Source organism: Mchenga conophoros, linkage group LG20 (assembly GCF_057382185.1).
Source record: "Mchenga conophoros isolate Kocher_MC1m ecotype Shallow Benthic linkage group LG20, M_conophoros_male_GT1.1, whole genome shotgun sequence".
NCBI lineage: Eukaryota > Metazoa > Chordata > Actinopteri > Cichliformes > Cichlidae > Mchenga > Mchenga conophoros.
In genome coordinates this window covers 4,744,184-4,759,672 of record NC_140545.1, presented here as the reverse complement: position 1 = coordinate 4,759,672, position 15,489 = coordinate 4,744,184, and the positions used below count along the sequence as shown (strand labels likewise).

The 15,489-nt window shown below is 41.9% G+C and overlaps 1 protein-coding gene across 6 annotated transcripts in view; it reads right to left on the bottom strand.

Annotated features, from left to right (window-relative positions):
* samd11 (sterile alpha motif domain containing 11) overlaps positions 1–15,489 on the bottom strand; it is a 50,145-nt gene that overhangs the window by 28,855 nt on the left and 5,801 nt on the right. For all 6 annotated transcript variants that reach the window (XM_085258504.1, XM_085258505.1, XM_085258503.1 and 3 more), the window contains exon 3: positions 6,692–6,867. In XM_085258504.1, coding sequence (XP_085114630.1) covers positions 6,692–6,867 — 176 coding nt within the window. The remainder of the gene's footprint in view (positions 1–6,691; positions 6,868–15,489) is intronic.

Sequence of the window (15,489 nt, the reverse complement as noted above, 5' to 3'; positions counted from 1 at the left end):
GCAAGTGGTGGAGGCCAGCAGGTGGATGAGGGAAAGGGGAGGCAGGAGGGGAGGCAGGAGGAGAGACCCGAGGCGGCCGCCGGTCCGAGTGTCAGGTGAACTGAACTTCAGTTAAGAATTTATGACCTGCAGTCTATCTGGGTCAGATATAAACCAAGTTTAGGTGGAGTTTATTCTCATTGTGCTGACTTTTTACAATCAGTTACAGTAACTCGTACTGCGTACTAGCTAGCATGACGGAGTTTCTATACAGCTGGGTGGGTGCTATGATGTTACTGATAGTGAACTTTATTTTATTCATAAGGTCAGCTAGTAGAGTTCCTATCGTCCCGTAAAAAGACGGAATCGTCCCGTATTGAGAGAAAATATTACGTTTCGTGTTGAGGTGAAAAGGAGCACAGTTTGTCTCGTACTTCAGCTAGAATGGAAAAAGACACAAAGCTGGAGTTATTCTGTGTCTTTACGCTGCACAGCTGCCTCTTCTTCTCTCATTCTCTCCCCTCCATCTCCTGTTGCTACTTCAATCATGAAACTGATCAATGATCAGCTGATTGGCTCTCTTGTTTATTTATCGCCCACTTTGCGCCAGAAAGAGGAAACCGCCGGATGTCGCGCTAAACAACAGCAGCGCGTTTAAGCTTGATCAGCTGTTGTTAGAATGTATTTAATATTACTTTCTAGTATCAGCTGATGTTTGCTGGAGCCACAGCTGTAAAGCTGCTGGTCATGATGTCAGTTTGGTTATCTGGTGAGAGGGAAACATGAAGAGGAAACCAGGAGATGTCCTTACTGAATCATCAGAGCTGAACAGGTGATGGAGAAACAGGTTTACCTTTTAGGTGACATGAATGAGTTGAAGGGAAGTTATGAACTGATTCTGAGAGACAAATAACACCAGGATCCTTTTCTAAGTAGCTGACAGCTGGTAACTGTGCAGGGGCGGGTCTAGCAAAGTTTTGCCAGGGGGGCAGGTAGGGCACTAACAGGGAGAGGGGGGCACAAGGAAATACTTTCTTATTCTCATTTAAAATGTCTGTTATTAAATAATTATCTGAAGCTTACAACCAAAGTTTTTATCTGACGTAAAATGTTAGAAATCATACATATAACATCGAAGCAGCTGGAATCCACAGCTGTGCATGTTCATGGAGCTGCATGTTCACCTGCTGGACATCACTACCTGACAGGTTTAACTGTCTTCAGAACATTGCAGAGGCCTTATTGACAGTATTTGACTCTACATATCTGTGTGAGCGGATTTTCTCTCACATGAGTCCTCAGGCAGCTGTCTGAATGCTGGACACTCTGAGACCTGTGTCTCTGAGTGGGAGACCAGAGATCACATTAACATGTGTGTCTCTGTATTAACAGACATGCCATATTGGCCCAGTTTATTGTTCTTATCATTGTTGTGAGGAGACCATAAATAGCATTTGCATTTTCTGTTGTACAGTTCATTTGCTGTCATGGATAAAAAGTCTTTTTTTTGTTTCAAAATAGCTGATAACTATTCACTGATAGCTGCCAACATCTGCAAACAAATATAATTCTATAAAGTGGTTCTATATAGTGCGTAACTGTTCATGTAGAGCGTTATTAAATTTATTGCTAATGGAATCATATGGCACACTGACCTCTGAGGAAATTTTAAATGGCACTCGTCATCAGAAAGGTTGCCTACCCCTGGTATATACTATGTATGTATACTATGTGTAGTAGTGTGCTCTGTATTACAATTTTCTGTGAATATTGTTTAGATAGTATTTAAAATATGTATTTATAGCTTAACAAGAGAAATGATTTGTATTAGAATAAAAGTTTATCTTTTGTTAAGAAACGCTTGTGCTCTCTTCTACCAATTCAGTACTATTCAAAATAACCCAAACAACATGAAAAGACTTCTGCTGGCACCGGGAGTCAACTCAGTATAAATGCCCAGTAGTGCCCTGCTGTGGCATTGGCACGTGGAGCTGAGGTGGCAGGGCTGGAGGTCACAGTGTGAGCTGGCAGAAGCTGGCAGCCCAGGAACCCTGACGCCATGTCTCACACCACCGCTGGGAAAGTGCTGACAGACAGACAGCAGGGATGTGAAGGAGGAGGAGTAGGAGGAGGAGAAAGAGCAAGAGAGACAGAGACGGGAGAGAAAGGCAGGGTGCAACTGCTATGAAACATCTGGTACGCGCAGGTTTACTACCCTCATCTACTCAAGACAATAGCCCAAACATACAGCCTGCTCCAACCTGCGCAGGTGGCCCCATAGCAAAATTCAAATACTACCAGACAGTATGTAATATTCAACAACCAGAGAGAAGAAAGGCATGCACATGAGTATTATGATGAAAAAATTAAGGAATTAAAAAGAGTTTATAAAAACAGACTTCCTTTCAGACCCATCAAGTCTAAATCAGGATTCTTGCTGGTTTATTGTGAGCAGCAGAAGCACAATTGTCAGGCTTCCACAGTTGAATCCAAAGGTAACATGCAAGTGGGAACCCTGCAAGTGGAGGGGGTAATGAATAAATACAGAAACAGATACATGAATAAGTCAGAGTAGCCCAGCTTCATTTCTCCTGGTTGTGCGCCCGCTGTACACGCTGACATGAGGTCGATAAAGCAGCCAAGTGAGGGAAGACAATGGAAACAGGATATACAGCAAGTCTGCCATGCTACATTTCCTTGAGAAAACTGCTGGTTTTATTTACTCTTGATTTCTCATCTGTAATGCAAATCTCTCCTCACTTGGAGAGAGATTTTTGTTTTTAGTTTTAAGGAAAAATTGGACTAAATAAAATTTATATATGCAGTTTGAGTGGTAATTCTCAAGAGAGGACACTTTCATTCTGTGTATTAATTTCACCTGATTGGCACTGATATAACAGCACAATCACTTTGATCTTTACACGTGGAAAAGCTGAACATATCTCAAGCCACATCTGAGCCTAACAGCTGAAACACTGCTGACCATCTTTCTGTCCATCCTGTGTTATGACAGCAAGTTAACAGTGAGAAAACACTCTTCTGTGTGGAAACAATGAATGCCTTGCTGCTAGCCAACGCCCAATCAACTACTAAATTGCTGCGACTATGTCGCCATGGCAAAGGCATGTAAACAAGACCATTTTTTTTCCTTCCTTTTTTAAGGCGGAAAGCTCCTCTAAAAAGCTATAAAACCTCCAAGCTCATTAATTAGTGCTTTAGGGGAGAGCCATTTCCAGTAATTTCACACTGTCTCTGACCCCTTACTGGCATAAGGCAATGACACGGTTGTTCAATGAAGCCAGAGGACAAAATGTCAATTGCAACAGACATACAGTAGCTAACTCAGCATCAGTGTCTTTCTCCATTGGCCAGATTAAGTAAAGCTCTCCTGTTAACAAATGAGCCAATGATGCTTCCCAAAAAGGGGCCACAAAGTTATGTGAGAATTTTTTTAATCTTCATAAATGTAAGCACCTGCCTGCTGCTCATTTTCATACCAGCCTGTTATCACCCACAGCCTGTAACAAACAGTAAGAAAGGTACTTCAAACTCATGCCAGCTCTTCTACATTTTGACTTAAAATAAAATGTTGCCTCCATGACGAGGAGGATATTAGCATGCTCTAATATGACCAGACAGGAAAAGATGACCCTTTTATGAAGTATGTTTGCTGATTTTGTTACAAACACCTCCCTGTCATTACTTTAACGTCTCTTTTCTAGAAGGGAGAATTTGCATATACAATTAATTGCCGTGGATGACTGAGAAACTGTTAAAGCGTCTTTTGTGTTTGTTTTGGCAAAGGCTAATAATGGGTATGAAGAAGTTTGTCTTCCAGAGGTTGCAGGTTGGAAGGCAGACGTCAGCAGGTGTAACTTACAAAATCCACGGTGGCTGCCAAGTAATTATCCAGACTCTCAGTCAGCACTTTTCAATCAACCCTTGTTATCTATAGCCAAGATAAACAAATGCTAAGATAGGCTTTGTTTTGCCCTCGAGTAAGACGCTAAAAATCTTAAAATTTCCCTGCCATTAAAAAAAACAGAAAAATTATGAAAAATGACTCCATAGGTTGATGGTGTAAAAAGCTTTTTTAACCGGAGCTACATTACAACACGACGGCGGCAGTAGTAATTATGACGGGAGCAGACGAGGAAGTGAGGTGGCGTAATTACAGAGCCATAAAGCCTGCATAGGTAGGATGCTGCAGAGGATGAATAGTTTGAAAAATCACTGAGCTGACCTCCATTTGCACTCCTTTTACCAACCAAAAAGTCAATCTTTTCCCCCCCAAGATGAAATTCATCAATCAGTGTGTAAATAATCCTAACAATCTGTAGCGCAGACACCACAATAAGAGCTTTGGCTACATTCTGATATCCAGGAAACGTCCATATGCGTTCTATTGCGATAACGATTATTGGGTTAGTTCTGTGGTTTGGCTGCACTTCAGTCTGTAGTTGGTCTATGCTTATTCAGCAGGACGAATGCAGATCTATAGAGTGCCAAGAAAAACAATTGTCTGTTAAGACAGAGACTGCTACCATTAATCAGATTAAGGTGGAGTGTCTGATAATGAATTCTGGAAATGAGAAGGTCAGAAACCTTCTGACATTGGTATGCAAAATCATTTTAGTGAAAAATGTGACACTTTATACAAGTTCCATGCAACTCTGCAGTGAAAAACTTGAACTGAGTCAAAAAAAAAAAAAGGGGAGAATCTCCCAACGTAATCCTTCTGGAAGTTAATTTCTGGATGAAGCATTATGCAAGGATCAAACGGTTAAATACCACATGGCACATCTGATGTGCTCTTTTAGATTAAAGTACAGTTACAGTAGGCAAGTTGCTGCAACCGAGTGGGTGTGACGGTGCTGCCGCCAGCTCTGATGATGTGAGGATGAGACAGCACAGATACACTCACGTGTATACAGAGGCCCTGTATTTTTCACATCCATCGGACAAATCCAATTTGTTAAGACCCTTCTACGACTCACTTACGAAGCTGCGGTCAATGGAAATCACATTTCCATGATTGGACATCCCATTATCCTGTTCGTCCAGACCCACATTGGGGGATAAAGCAAGGCTGAGACGGATACCCACGACAGACCGGAGCTGCGGCTCCAGCGAGTCCGTCGCCTTTCAAAGGGTAAAAGCCTGACATATTAGTCATAAGTGTTCTTTAAATTCATTATCATCTTAACACGCCAGCGGCACAAGTGTCAGGGGGAGGGGAAGCCCTCTTAAATGAGGTTAGTGGATCCATTTAAAGCTTCACAGTTGCTGCGCTGTCCGCCGTGTCACGCGTAAATCTCACGACATGAAAAACATCCCTTTCTTTAATGAGGTTGCACAAGCTCCTTTAATGCAGCTGGGGACTTTCTGGGTTTAATCAATGAACAGGCTCTGCCTTAAATCAATAATCTGTCTGATTTCTAAATATCACAATCAGTTTACGTACATACTGAGCAATCACAAAATTCCACGGTGGCAATTAAAACAAAAAACAAACACACACACGAGAAAAATTATAATTCCATCTCAGTTTAGTTTTTGTTCCTAACCCCATCGACTATACGCCACCAGTGGCGGTGTATGACATCATTGTAGCCTTGCACGTCTTTGTTTGCATGTATGAAAATGGAGACGTGATTATTCACTTGTATCCAGAGCAGTTCGCACTTTATGACAAACCAAAAATCCTGCACAGAAATCATCTTCATTTTGAAAATAACTCTTTAATATTTTTGTTTATTTAACACATAAACTTGCTCAATGTAAAGAATAAACACCCCCAATCATTATGAAAGCATTTGAGATGTATGCCTAAAACATACTCCAGGGGGATTATTATTATGATGTGATACCAGCTACTTCTTAAAAATAAAAATGGCACAACTCAAAAAACTCCTGCTTTCCTTCCAGATCTGACAAAAATAAAATACTAGTCATGTGAATGATGAGGACCCAGGGAGGCTTTATAGAAGCACTGCACTGCATGTTTTTACCACTGCCAAAGTGTCTTTGAGGCAACATATGCTACTTCTTTCTTTAATCTAACTCGAGTTGTTCATAAACACTTCATAAGCGTTTTGAAACAATCTTTAGATCAGCTGAACACCATAAAGACGGCAAATTTATCTTTTCTATTATGAGCGAGCTGCTACAGTATAGGATGAAACAGGCAGCAGTGACTCAGGTGATTCAGTCATTCGATATCAACTCAAGACAGACACACCGAGACTTGGCAGCAGCAGGATAACGCAAACTAACAAACCAATTAACGCCGTGAAAGCTCAACAGCTTCCATTAGACATCCCAAAGCAAAAACCATGCATATATATTTTTGAAATGCGGCTCTTTGTTTGTCTAAAAGTGAGCCTTTAACAGCAAAATTATCCTGAAGCCACTTCTGATAAAAATACTAAACACGCCTGAGGTGCTATTAGTTTATTAAAGCTACATCCATCTGCAATTAAACACAATCTGAGAGGCAAAAACAAAAACAAGAAAACAAAGACTAGTTTAATGTTTTTCTTCATGAGGTGACTAAAGTACTTTTTTTTGAAGACATAATAAAAGCCTGAGTAAAAATATATGACTTACAACAATAAAAAAAAAAAATTCTGGGTAATTACCTGTTAATTTTGTAAAAGAGCATAACAACCGACCGCATGCAAGTCATAGCTACAAGTCAGAGGTGACTGACCTTTTTCTCATGATATTGTAATGGAGCTCATCCTCCTGTTTGATGTGAGCGTGATCCCCACTGGCCCGGTCACTGCCTTCACTGTCGTCACTGCTGAAAATGGAGGCCAGCTCCTTCTTGGGCACCCGGTTAGGTGGCAGGGGGATGGTGCGCTTCTCTGCCAAGCGCCCGCGGTTCTGCAAAACACAGAAAAGGCGAGACTTTAAAAACAGGATTCAGTAATTCCAGACAAAGTACTAAAATGTGAGTTATTTAAAGTTGCCACTCTTTGAGATGAAAACACAAGTAGATACTCAAAGTAGAAAATCAAAGTCAAAAAATAAATAAATAAAAAAACCAGACCTGAACACCAGATTTCTTTCAGTTTGCGATCCATGGGTTTCTATCTGCAAGTCTGGCTGTATATAAAAAAAAGAATTGGCAGAAATTTTGGAAAGTCTGATTGTCAGACTGCACAGGAAATGATAGACTAAAGATCAGCCGAAACTGAGTTACTGCAGTAATCAGAACGCACAGAATGAGCTAGTGCCGCTAATCAGAGCCTTTCTGGCTGTTGCCCTAAAATCACCGCAGAGAGTGTGCGATTAGCACACAGAGGTAAAGGCTTCCCACTTGGAATAGGCGTTATCAATGAAAATCCAACTCTCTGTTATATCTCAGATACTGCAAAGGACATTACATAACGTTAGCCTCTGTGGGCAACGTGCAAGAAAAACCCCTTCCCTGCTCTTTGGCACAAATCTGCAAGATTAGGCTTTGAAAAAACGACATGAAAAGAAACCCAATAAAAGCTGGGAACACCTGCTTTGGTCAGATGAGACCAAGATAAATGCGTTCGGCTCAGACGGGGTTCAGCCTGCGAGGAGTGCCACAGTAAAGCACGGAGGTGGGAGCGTGATGATACGGGGTTGCGTGAGTGAAAAGCATGTTGGGGAGATGACATTTACAGATATCAGTGAGCCAGATGTAACGTGCGCGCGCGCCTATCCCAGCTGTCATATGTTGAAAGGGGGGGTATATAATATAATAAAAGATAAAGGTTACATGTTGCCTATTACATGAGTTTTTATTTCAAAAGCAAATCTATGGGAAGAAAATAACTCTGTCGGTGAACCGTGTATTTATTTTGTTCCAAAACTTCCTGGAGTTAGCAGAGCAAAGTAGGGATTAAGACAAGAGTATGGCCGTAGGGATATCGGGAAGTGAAGCTGGGCGACCTTTAATGTGACCTGAAGAGGTCACTGCAGATTAACACGACCCTATCACAGAGCAATGGGAGAAGGGTGAGAAAGAGGAGGGGAGGAATAACCTAGATAGGAGGATTGAGAGATGCATAGAGTAAAAGAGACTGAGTCAGGGAAGAAAATTGGAGAACGAGCAAGGGAACGATAGGGCAGAGAAGAAAAGTTAACAAGGAAGAGAGGAAGAGCAGATGTGGGTTTTGCACAGGAGAGAAAAAGGTGAGAGAAAACACAGAAATAAAAGAGAATGTGGTGAGTCAAAACATGAAAGGGAGAAAGCTCCACAGAGGGAAGGTCTGTCCAGTGTGGGAGAATGGACTTGGATGTGAAACTATATTCCCCTCTCTCTCTCTTACTCTCTGTGTGTGCCTACATCTCTGCTCTTACTCCTTCAAGCCCTCCAGCTATCCCTTCCACGGCATGCAACCCCACACTCCACCACTCCTCCCTATATTTCCCTTCTTCCCTCACTCCATCCATCCCAGGAGGTGCTGTAGCATGAGTGGCAGGCGGGGGCAGAAGGAGGGATTTGGGGGCTCCTAGCCAAAAGGCAAACAGGTGCAGCCCCTCTGGAGTCTCTCAAATGGCACACATTAAAAAGAGTTGGGAGGGGACAGAGAAAGATGAAAACATCCCCCAGGATGAGCAGGCCACAGATTTCTGAAAATTTCTCGCCTTTCTGCTTTTCTGTGTCTTGCTTTAAAAAAAAAAAAAAAAAAAAGATTTTTCATCTGTTTCCTGTCCTGTCAGACCTTTCTACAAGTTGTGCACCATTATTTCAGGACAGTTGATCACTTTCTGGTACTTCTGCTTCTTCTAGTCCAGAATGCTGGAGCTCTAATATATAATCAAGAGGAGTGGAGGGGCCAAGAGTGAACCCCTCCCCCAAAAAGGAATAAAAATAAATAAATCACTCCTTTATGGATCCAACCACATCCATCTGTCTCTCTTACACACAAACATCTGGCAAATACAAATTCTCCACCTCCAGGTCTATTTATTGCTGTCTTCACATTGTCAGGGAAAACACATGTGCACTACACCCGCGCCGTGACACACATAAACGCATGCATGCTCTCACAGTCAGGCACACCTGTTAATATTCCTTAGAATTCCCCTCCAAAGTGGGGGATTTTACTCGGAGCAAGCCAGCAATAGAGTGTACACAAGAATAGTTTGTCTAAGAGCAGTCGTGACTGTGACTGTGTGTGTGTGCGTGTGTGCGTGACAACCACCCACATGGCCGTGACATACCCAGCCTGACAGCCCCCCTCCCTTCCTCCCTCTTCTCTCCTCCCGGAAAGCCCCAATCCTTTCTTTAGTGGCACTGACGCAGAACTGGGGGTGAGCTCCCACTGCTTCCGGCAACACTTCCGCAGGACGGGGGAGGGCTCTCTGAAACAAAACATGAAGCCAAACACACCCCTGGCAGCCCACGTAGGAGCGCTCAAAGGAAGGGCGCCTGAGCGCTCATGCTCGTACATGCACGCACAAACATGCGTGTGTGCAGAGCTGAGGCAACCTTACTGTGTGTGGTCAACCTCCTTTCAGCCATGGAAAAAAGTCTCTCATAAAAGTCCCACTAAAAGCACCTCTATGAATATCACCTCCCACGCTTTCTGTCTAACAGTCAGCCAGCCAAGAAATATATCTGGGCTTCACATTTACACACACACACACACACACACACACACACACACACACACACACACACACGCGCGCATATAAGGACATAACGATGAACTAATTGCACAATATAGACAATTACAATTATAATGACTACAAACATCCAGAAACACGCAGACACTCTGCCAATCACTCACAATATGCAGTGAAGCCGACACTAACTGAACCTGAACTGAAATTTCTCAGTGATTCAGACAGATCGCTGCATGTTTGATACTTTGGGGGCAAACAGCAGTGCAGGTGTTCATTATGCTATTACAGGTCAGAGATAATAAGAGATGAAGTTTGATGCAAGAGCATCCTTCAGAATCTACTATATATGGCATTCACTTATTGAAGCCTACATAACACAAAAGCACTCACTTCCATTCATTGAAGGAATTATAAATATTTGGCATTAATCAATATCTTCTGGTTTAACTTAATGTACACAAATCATTTCAAGGTTAAAATATAAAGTTTTTATTCTCAGAGATTTTTCAAAATAGAAAACACGAGTTTTTCTAGCCCTTCATACATGTTAAATTAAGTTAGCGCTGTCTATTAAACTAAGGATTAAATCAAGCTTTTGTGATTGCAACACATTTTTAAATGCAGTAACTAGTTAGCTTCTTTCAAACTAAGCAAATTATATGAGAAGCGGATCTAAGACTAATAGTTTACATTTATTGAATCTCTTCGGTTAACCCTGCTAGGATTACATCATAAAAGCTGTAAGATGACTGGGGGAGTCCCACATATTTAAGGCATTGGGGTAACTTAAATATCTAGGTTAAGTACGATTACAATCATTTACAGTCCATTTTTTTTCAATGAATGATATATATATATAAAAAATAATTTATTATTCCATTACATATTAATTTAAAAGGTGGCCACAACTGCTTTAGCCAGTGAAACAACATGTTACCTTTGCATTACGTATTGTAATAATGATGTATGAGCTTTAAAAACAAATTTTCGAGAGACGTTAAAAGTTTTAGTGTCTTTAGGTTTTATTTTTAACTATTTCGGTCTTCTTTGTTCACTCGGTTTGTGACGTCATCCAATGGTTTCTGAAGTCCCATTTTAAAGCCTAAAATGTAGCATTACCGTCATCGAGATATTAGTGTTTTGAAACCGGATGAGACCGCAGGTGATGGTTCTGTCTGTGAAACTGCACACTGATGCAGTATCAACTAGCCAATGACCATATCCTGGATAATTCCTCTTTTTGACCCCTAGAATGACCAAAATGCTTTTTTTTTTTTGTTTTGTTTGTTTGTTTTAATTGAGTGCAACCCGAAATGAGTGACTGAGGTCATACACTCAGCAGGAAAGTATTTACTGGCGTGGCGTAGACTTCTATGCGTGGAAGTCTTGCAACCACAGCTTCGCCCCCCTAGTGGTGTTTACTAAGAATGCAGGTTCAAGGCATTTCTGCATTATCTTTACTTTTCACACCAACACGCCCATCTGTAACACTCTCAACGGATTCATTGTAAGTGATTATCTTAATTCTATGAATGCTAACGCAATTTCCATGGAAAAATTTGAAAGACATGAATAGCACCAACTGCCACTTAAGCCCACTTGCAATCCTTTCGGCCAATACTGTGTAGGCTTCAAGTTTGGATCCACAGCCTGAATGCTTTTCTGCAAACACTGGGACTACAATTTTACTACCTGGCAACATTTACATATGGCTTGCAACATGGAACAAGTCTGAACTGCATGCATTATGTAGTTTCGCTGATGGGTAGGCACACGCACAAAGCCACCGATACAACAACCAGAGACAAAAGTCTAGAAGACCCGCACTGTTTAGTTTCTTTTTTCCTTTACTACATATAGAGATTTTAATGAAAGAGGCTTTCCACATTCAGGACCAAAAGGAATATAAGGACAGGGTTCACAGAGAGACAAATATGAGAGGAATGGGCAATGTGAATTGCACTGGAGAAGAAGAAGATGGGCACTCTCAGAAAAACTTCTGATCCTCCTCAAAATATGCCAAATATAGAGCACATAGTTTCTCTGTTACTGTTGGGGGCTTGTCCGAAGTCGTGAGGAGCATTAACCTAAGAGTGACCTACGTCTAATGACATAACGCCGTCACTTTAAAAGACTGATGAAGCCAGCACTGACTTCCTGTGTCTCATATGGTCTTTAGTGTGGTGGGAAGAGATTTACTGAAGTACTGAAATATATGCTACTGGGCTCACTAAAATGATTTAAAATTTAATGAAGAGGCAGGAAATCAACTCATATTTTAACATATAGGAATAATACATTTTTAATATTTCAGTGAGTAATGCTGTTGCATTTGCAGCCATAAACGCTCATAAATTCATGGCCAGTGCATGGCTTAAAAGCAACAAAAAGCGTCTTGGTGAAAAACAACGCAGACTAACATCCACAGCTAAAGCACAGCTTGGACAGCAAAAGCATTCAAATTAAAGCAGAAATTATAAGGCAATCTAATGTTTTCTCTCTAAATTCATTTTAGACTTTTAAATAAGCACTTGGTGGAAAAAGAGGACTAATAAGTATGTTTTTTTCCCCCTTTTTTCCTCCCCTTTCTCCTTGCGTTATTTCCTGAAAGGTGCAGTGCCCCGCCGCTGGCTCCAACCAGCATTAGCAAGCACACACACACACACACACACACACACACACAGAGCAGAAGCCGCCCGTGACATTCCTGCAGCTGCGGCGCTCTCTCTCCCTCGCACGCGCCCCCCCAGCGATCTCCCTGGGGGACGAATGCCTAATGAGTCACGCGCCTGTCTGCCGTTACCTCGCAGCGTGTGTGTGTGTGTGTGTGTGTGTGTGGAGGCGGGATGGCGGGCCGACTTGGCGCGAGCACTAGGGGAAAGGGGGAGGGGGGAATGAGGAGACGACAGCGAGGGGAGTGGGCGGGGATGAGCATGAGGATGGTGGGTTTGGCGGGGGGGGGGCGCGAAGCGGTCATTACCGCGCTAGCATAAGAGCTCTGAAACAAGGCCAAAACAAACAATTTGTCTGTTGTGTGTTTACGCGAGACTGAAAAACAATTCGTCACAAAATGCAAAATCTACTTTGTTTAGTCTCATCTCCTCGCCTCCGATTCCAGTGGACGGTACGGCCGTTATGACATTTTCACAGGTGCACCTTCGAAAAAGGTGATTAACTACAAATCTGTCAGCTTTGGTCAACCTGAGGTCGCTCAGTGTGCAAACACGACCAGCATAACCTAACTACTGTGAATAATCAGATTAAGGTAATGGTTTGATTAAAGTGTTTACATGGTTCACAGTTAATCTGATTTCCCCCACTAACCTAATAATAAAGTTTATGTGATTTCTTTGCTAGTCAGGATAAAGTCTGTAAGAATTTCTACTGATCTGTAAAATCTCTTAATGGAGTCACAAGTCATCAAAAAACGGAGTTGGTGGAGTTGCTTTTGCTTTGGTGAATTCACGGAAAACATTCATTGCCAGGCTCTGTTACTTTTCGTTACGTTCGTTCCATGAAAGATATTTAACTGTCGTCCCCACGTTATTTCGGTGTTTTTTCGTTCTTCGACACACCCCATACGTTTGTAGAAGAAAAAAACATTTCGTACTTCGCGACCTTTCAGCAAGTTTAGAAACAAAACTGAAAGAAATCAGACAAAGGCACAGTATACTGTGCAGGGACAATGACAAAATCTCTATTTGCCTCGTGGGGTTATAATTGTATGACTAGTGTGAGCTTCACATTAAGAAACTTAACAATTTTTTTTTTAAATGACAGCTGAAACTCACAGCTTTACACAAGTGGAGTAAAACATAGTTATGCTTCAACACAAGTGCACAAAAGCAACACAGTTTCATCACTTTTATTTTATATACATATATTTTACTAGTAACAGTTACAGTAACTTGTTACTGCTCTTCTGTTAAAAGATAAGACTTAGCTACATGTTCCTGAGAACTATACTAACATTTAGCATGTTTGTCGGCCTAACCATTACCCTATTCTTTAAAGCAAATCCTATCAATACTTCAAAATTTTATTTGTAGATGAAGCTCCTATCCAGTCTGTTCAGGTTAGAGTCTAAAGTGCTCGTTTTATTTTTTCCGTCCATACACGGCTACAATTGTGGATGCTAACAAAGTTTCAAATAATGATGTCAGTATACGCATCAGTGATCACTGGTAGCAACAAGCTCTGTTTCAGATATTTTTTTCCCCCTTTCTAATTTTGTCTCTGTATGATGTCAGAGAGTGGGGACATTAACGATGCTTTTCACCTCGTGCGCACAGCTTTTTGTCGTGAGTAGTGAAGACCTACGCGGCTCCTGTTCAGACGTTTACGAAGAGTAGCCAACCAAAAGAAGGCTAGCTTCAAGGGAAGGCGCAAGGAAGCTAAAGCTGTTTGGTTTCAGAGCGTGGATTAACTGAGGCACAGAATCAAGGAAAAGTTGCAACTGATGCAAATGAGTATCACAGGTTCCATTTGAAATTTGTAGATGGTTTTAGACCCGATTTCCATCGCACCAAAATAACATCAAATAATACCAAATAACAAACATACTTATATACATAACACAGCAGCATCGGGCTTGCAGACAGAACAAGAGCAATGATCTAAAAGCAAGTATGGAGAGCACGAGTAAATATGGGATTTGAGTTTTCCAACATATTCTGGTAGTGTTAGAGATGGTTCACTAAAGATTTTGTTGTTACATCATCTTCCAAGCTTTTGGAATAATTTTGGTAAGAACATGCTTGTGCTGACAGAGGTATTAGCATGGGGTTTCTTTAAAGGTCAATATTTTGGTTAATAATAAATAAATAAATATTGTTTGAGTGGCTCCTCGTGGTGTTCACTCCTTCACACATATCGTACTGAAAACGTGTGATAATAGCAAAAAGAACTATCAATCTCCAATGAGATCATGCACAAAAGCACCAACTCCTTATGAGTTCAAATGCACTTTGAAAAATAGATCTGATTGTGGATGGCAGTGTGTGCGAGTGTGCGTCTGTGGTTTATGTGCAGTCTTTAGGCAACACTTGGTTGTTCAAGGCCATGTGAGAGAAAGAGGAAGAAAAAAAAAAGTGAGAAAGCACTGTAGGACAGACCGGCATGCGACCAAGACCCACGCCTTCCCGACACACACACACAGAGATATATTTACACACATGCACACATGCTCTCCTGCACACTCGGCCCCCACGCGCTGAGCCAAGCGGGCAGTTGCAGCCCAGTGGAGCGGCACAAGGCAAAAGGGGAGGGGGTGGATGGGTTGGGGGAATAGTGGAGGAGGGGCTGAGGTGCACAGAGGGCGAGAGGCGGCGAGGTGGAGGGGAGGCTGCAGGCTCGGCGCTGGGAGGTCAGTGCCGGTGCAGCCAGGCGTGCAAGCGTGCCTCTCACGCCCCCCCACCCGCCTTTCTTTCCTCCTTCCTCACTTATTCTCTCTCTCTCTCTCTCTCTGCCTTTCCATCGCCCTCTCTCTCTCCAACTCTTTCTATGTGTTTGTAAGCCGACTGAGGTCGCCACAGGGGAGCTTTACAGACAGGTAACGACCGTGGCTTTCCTTCCCCCGACAAATATGGGGGGGAAGAAGAGGGGAAAATATAAATAAAATTGAATTGAATTGTTACATCTGTAACATTAAAAAATACATACACATTCTATGCGTTTACATTAAGTATACAGCTAACAACCAAATTCATTATTAAAGTCAATATTAATAACCAGAAACTCATTAGACCATCACAAACTGGTGAATGTTCTTTCTTTGGTTGAATACAGGTATGAGTTCTTTTCAGTGTACTGAAAGACGTATGATAGCAACACAATAGTGTCTACAAAGGTCTGCTGTGGCAGATCAGGCCTACAATTATCAGAGGAAATCGCACGTCA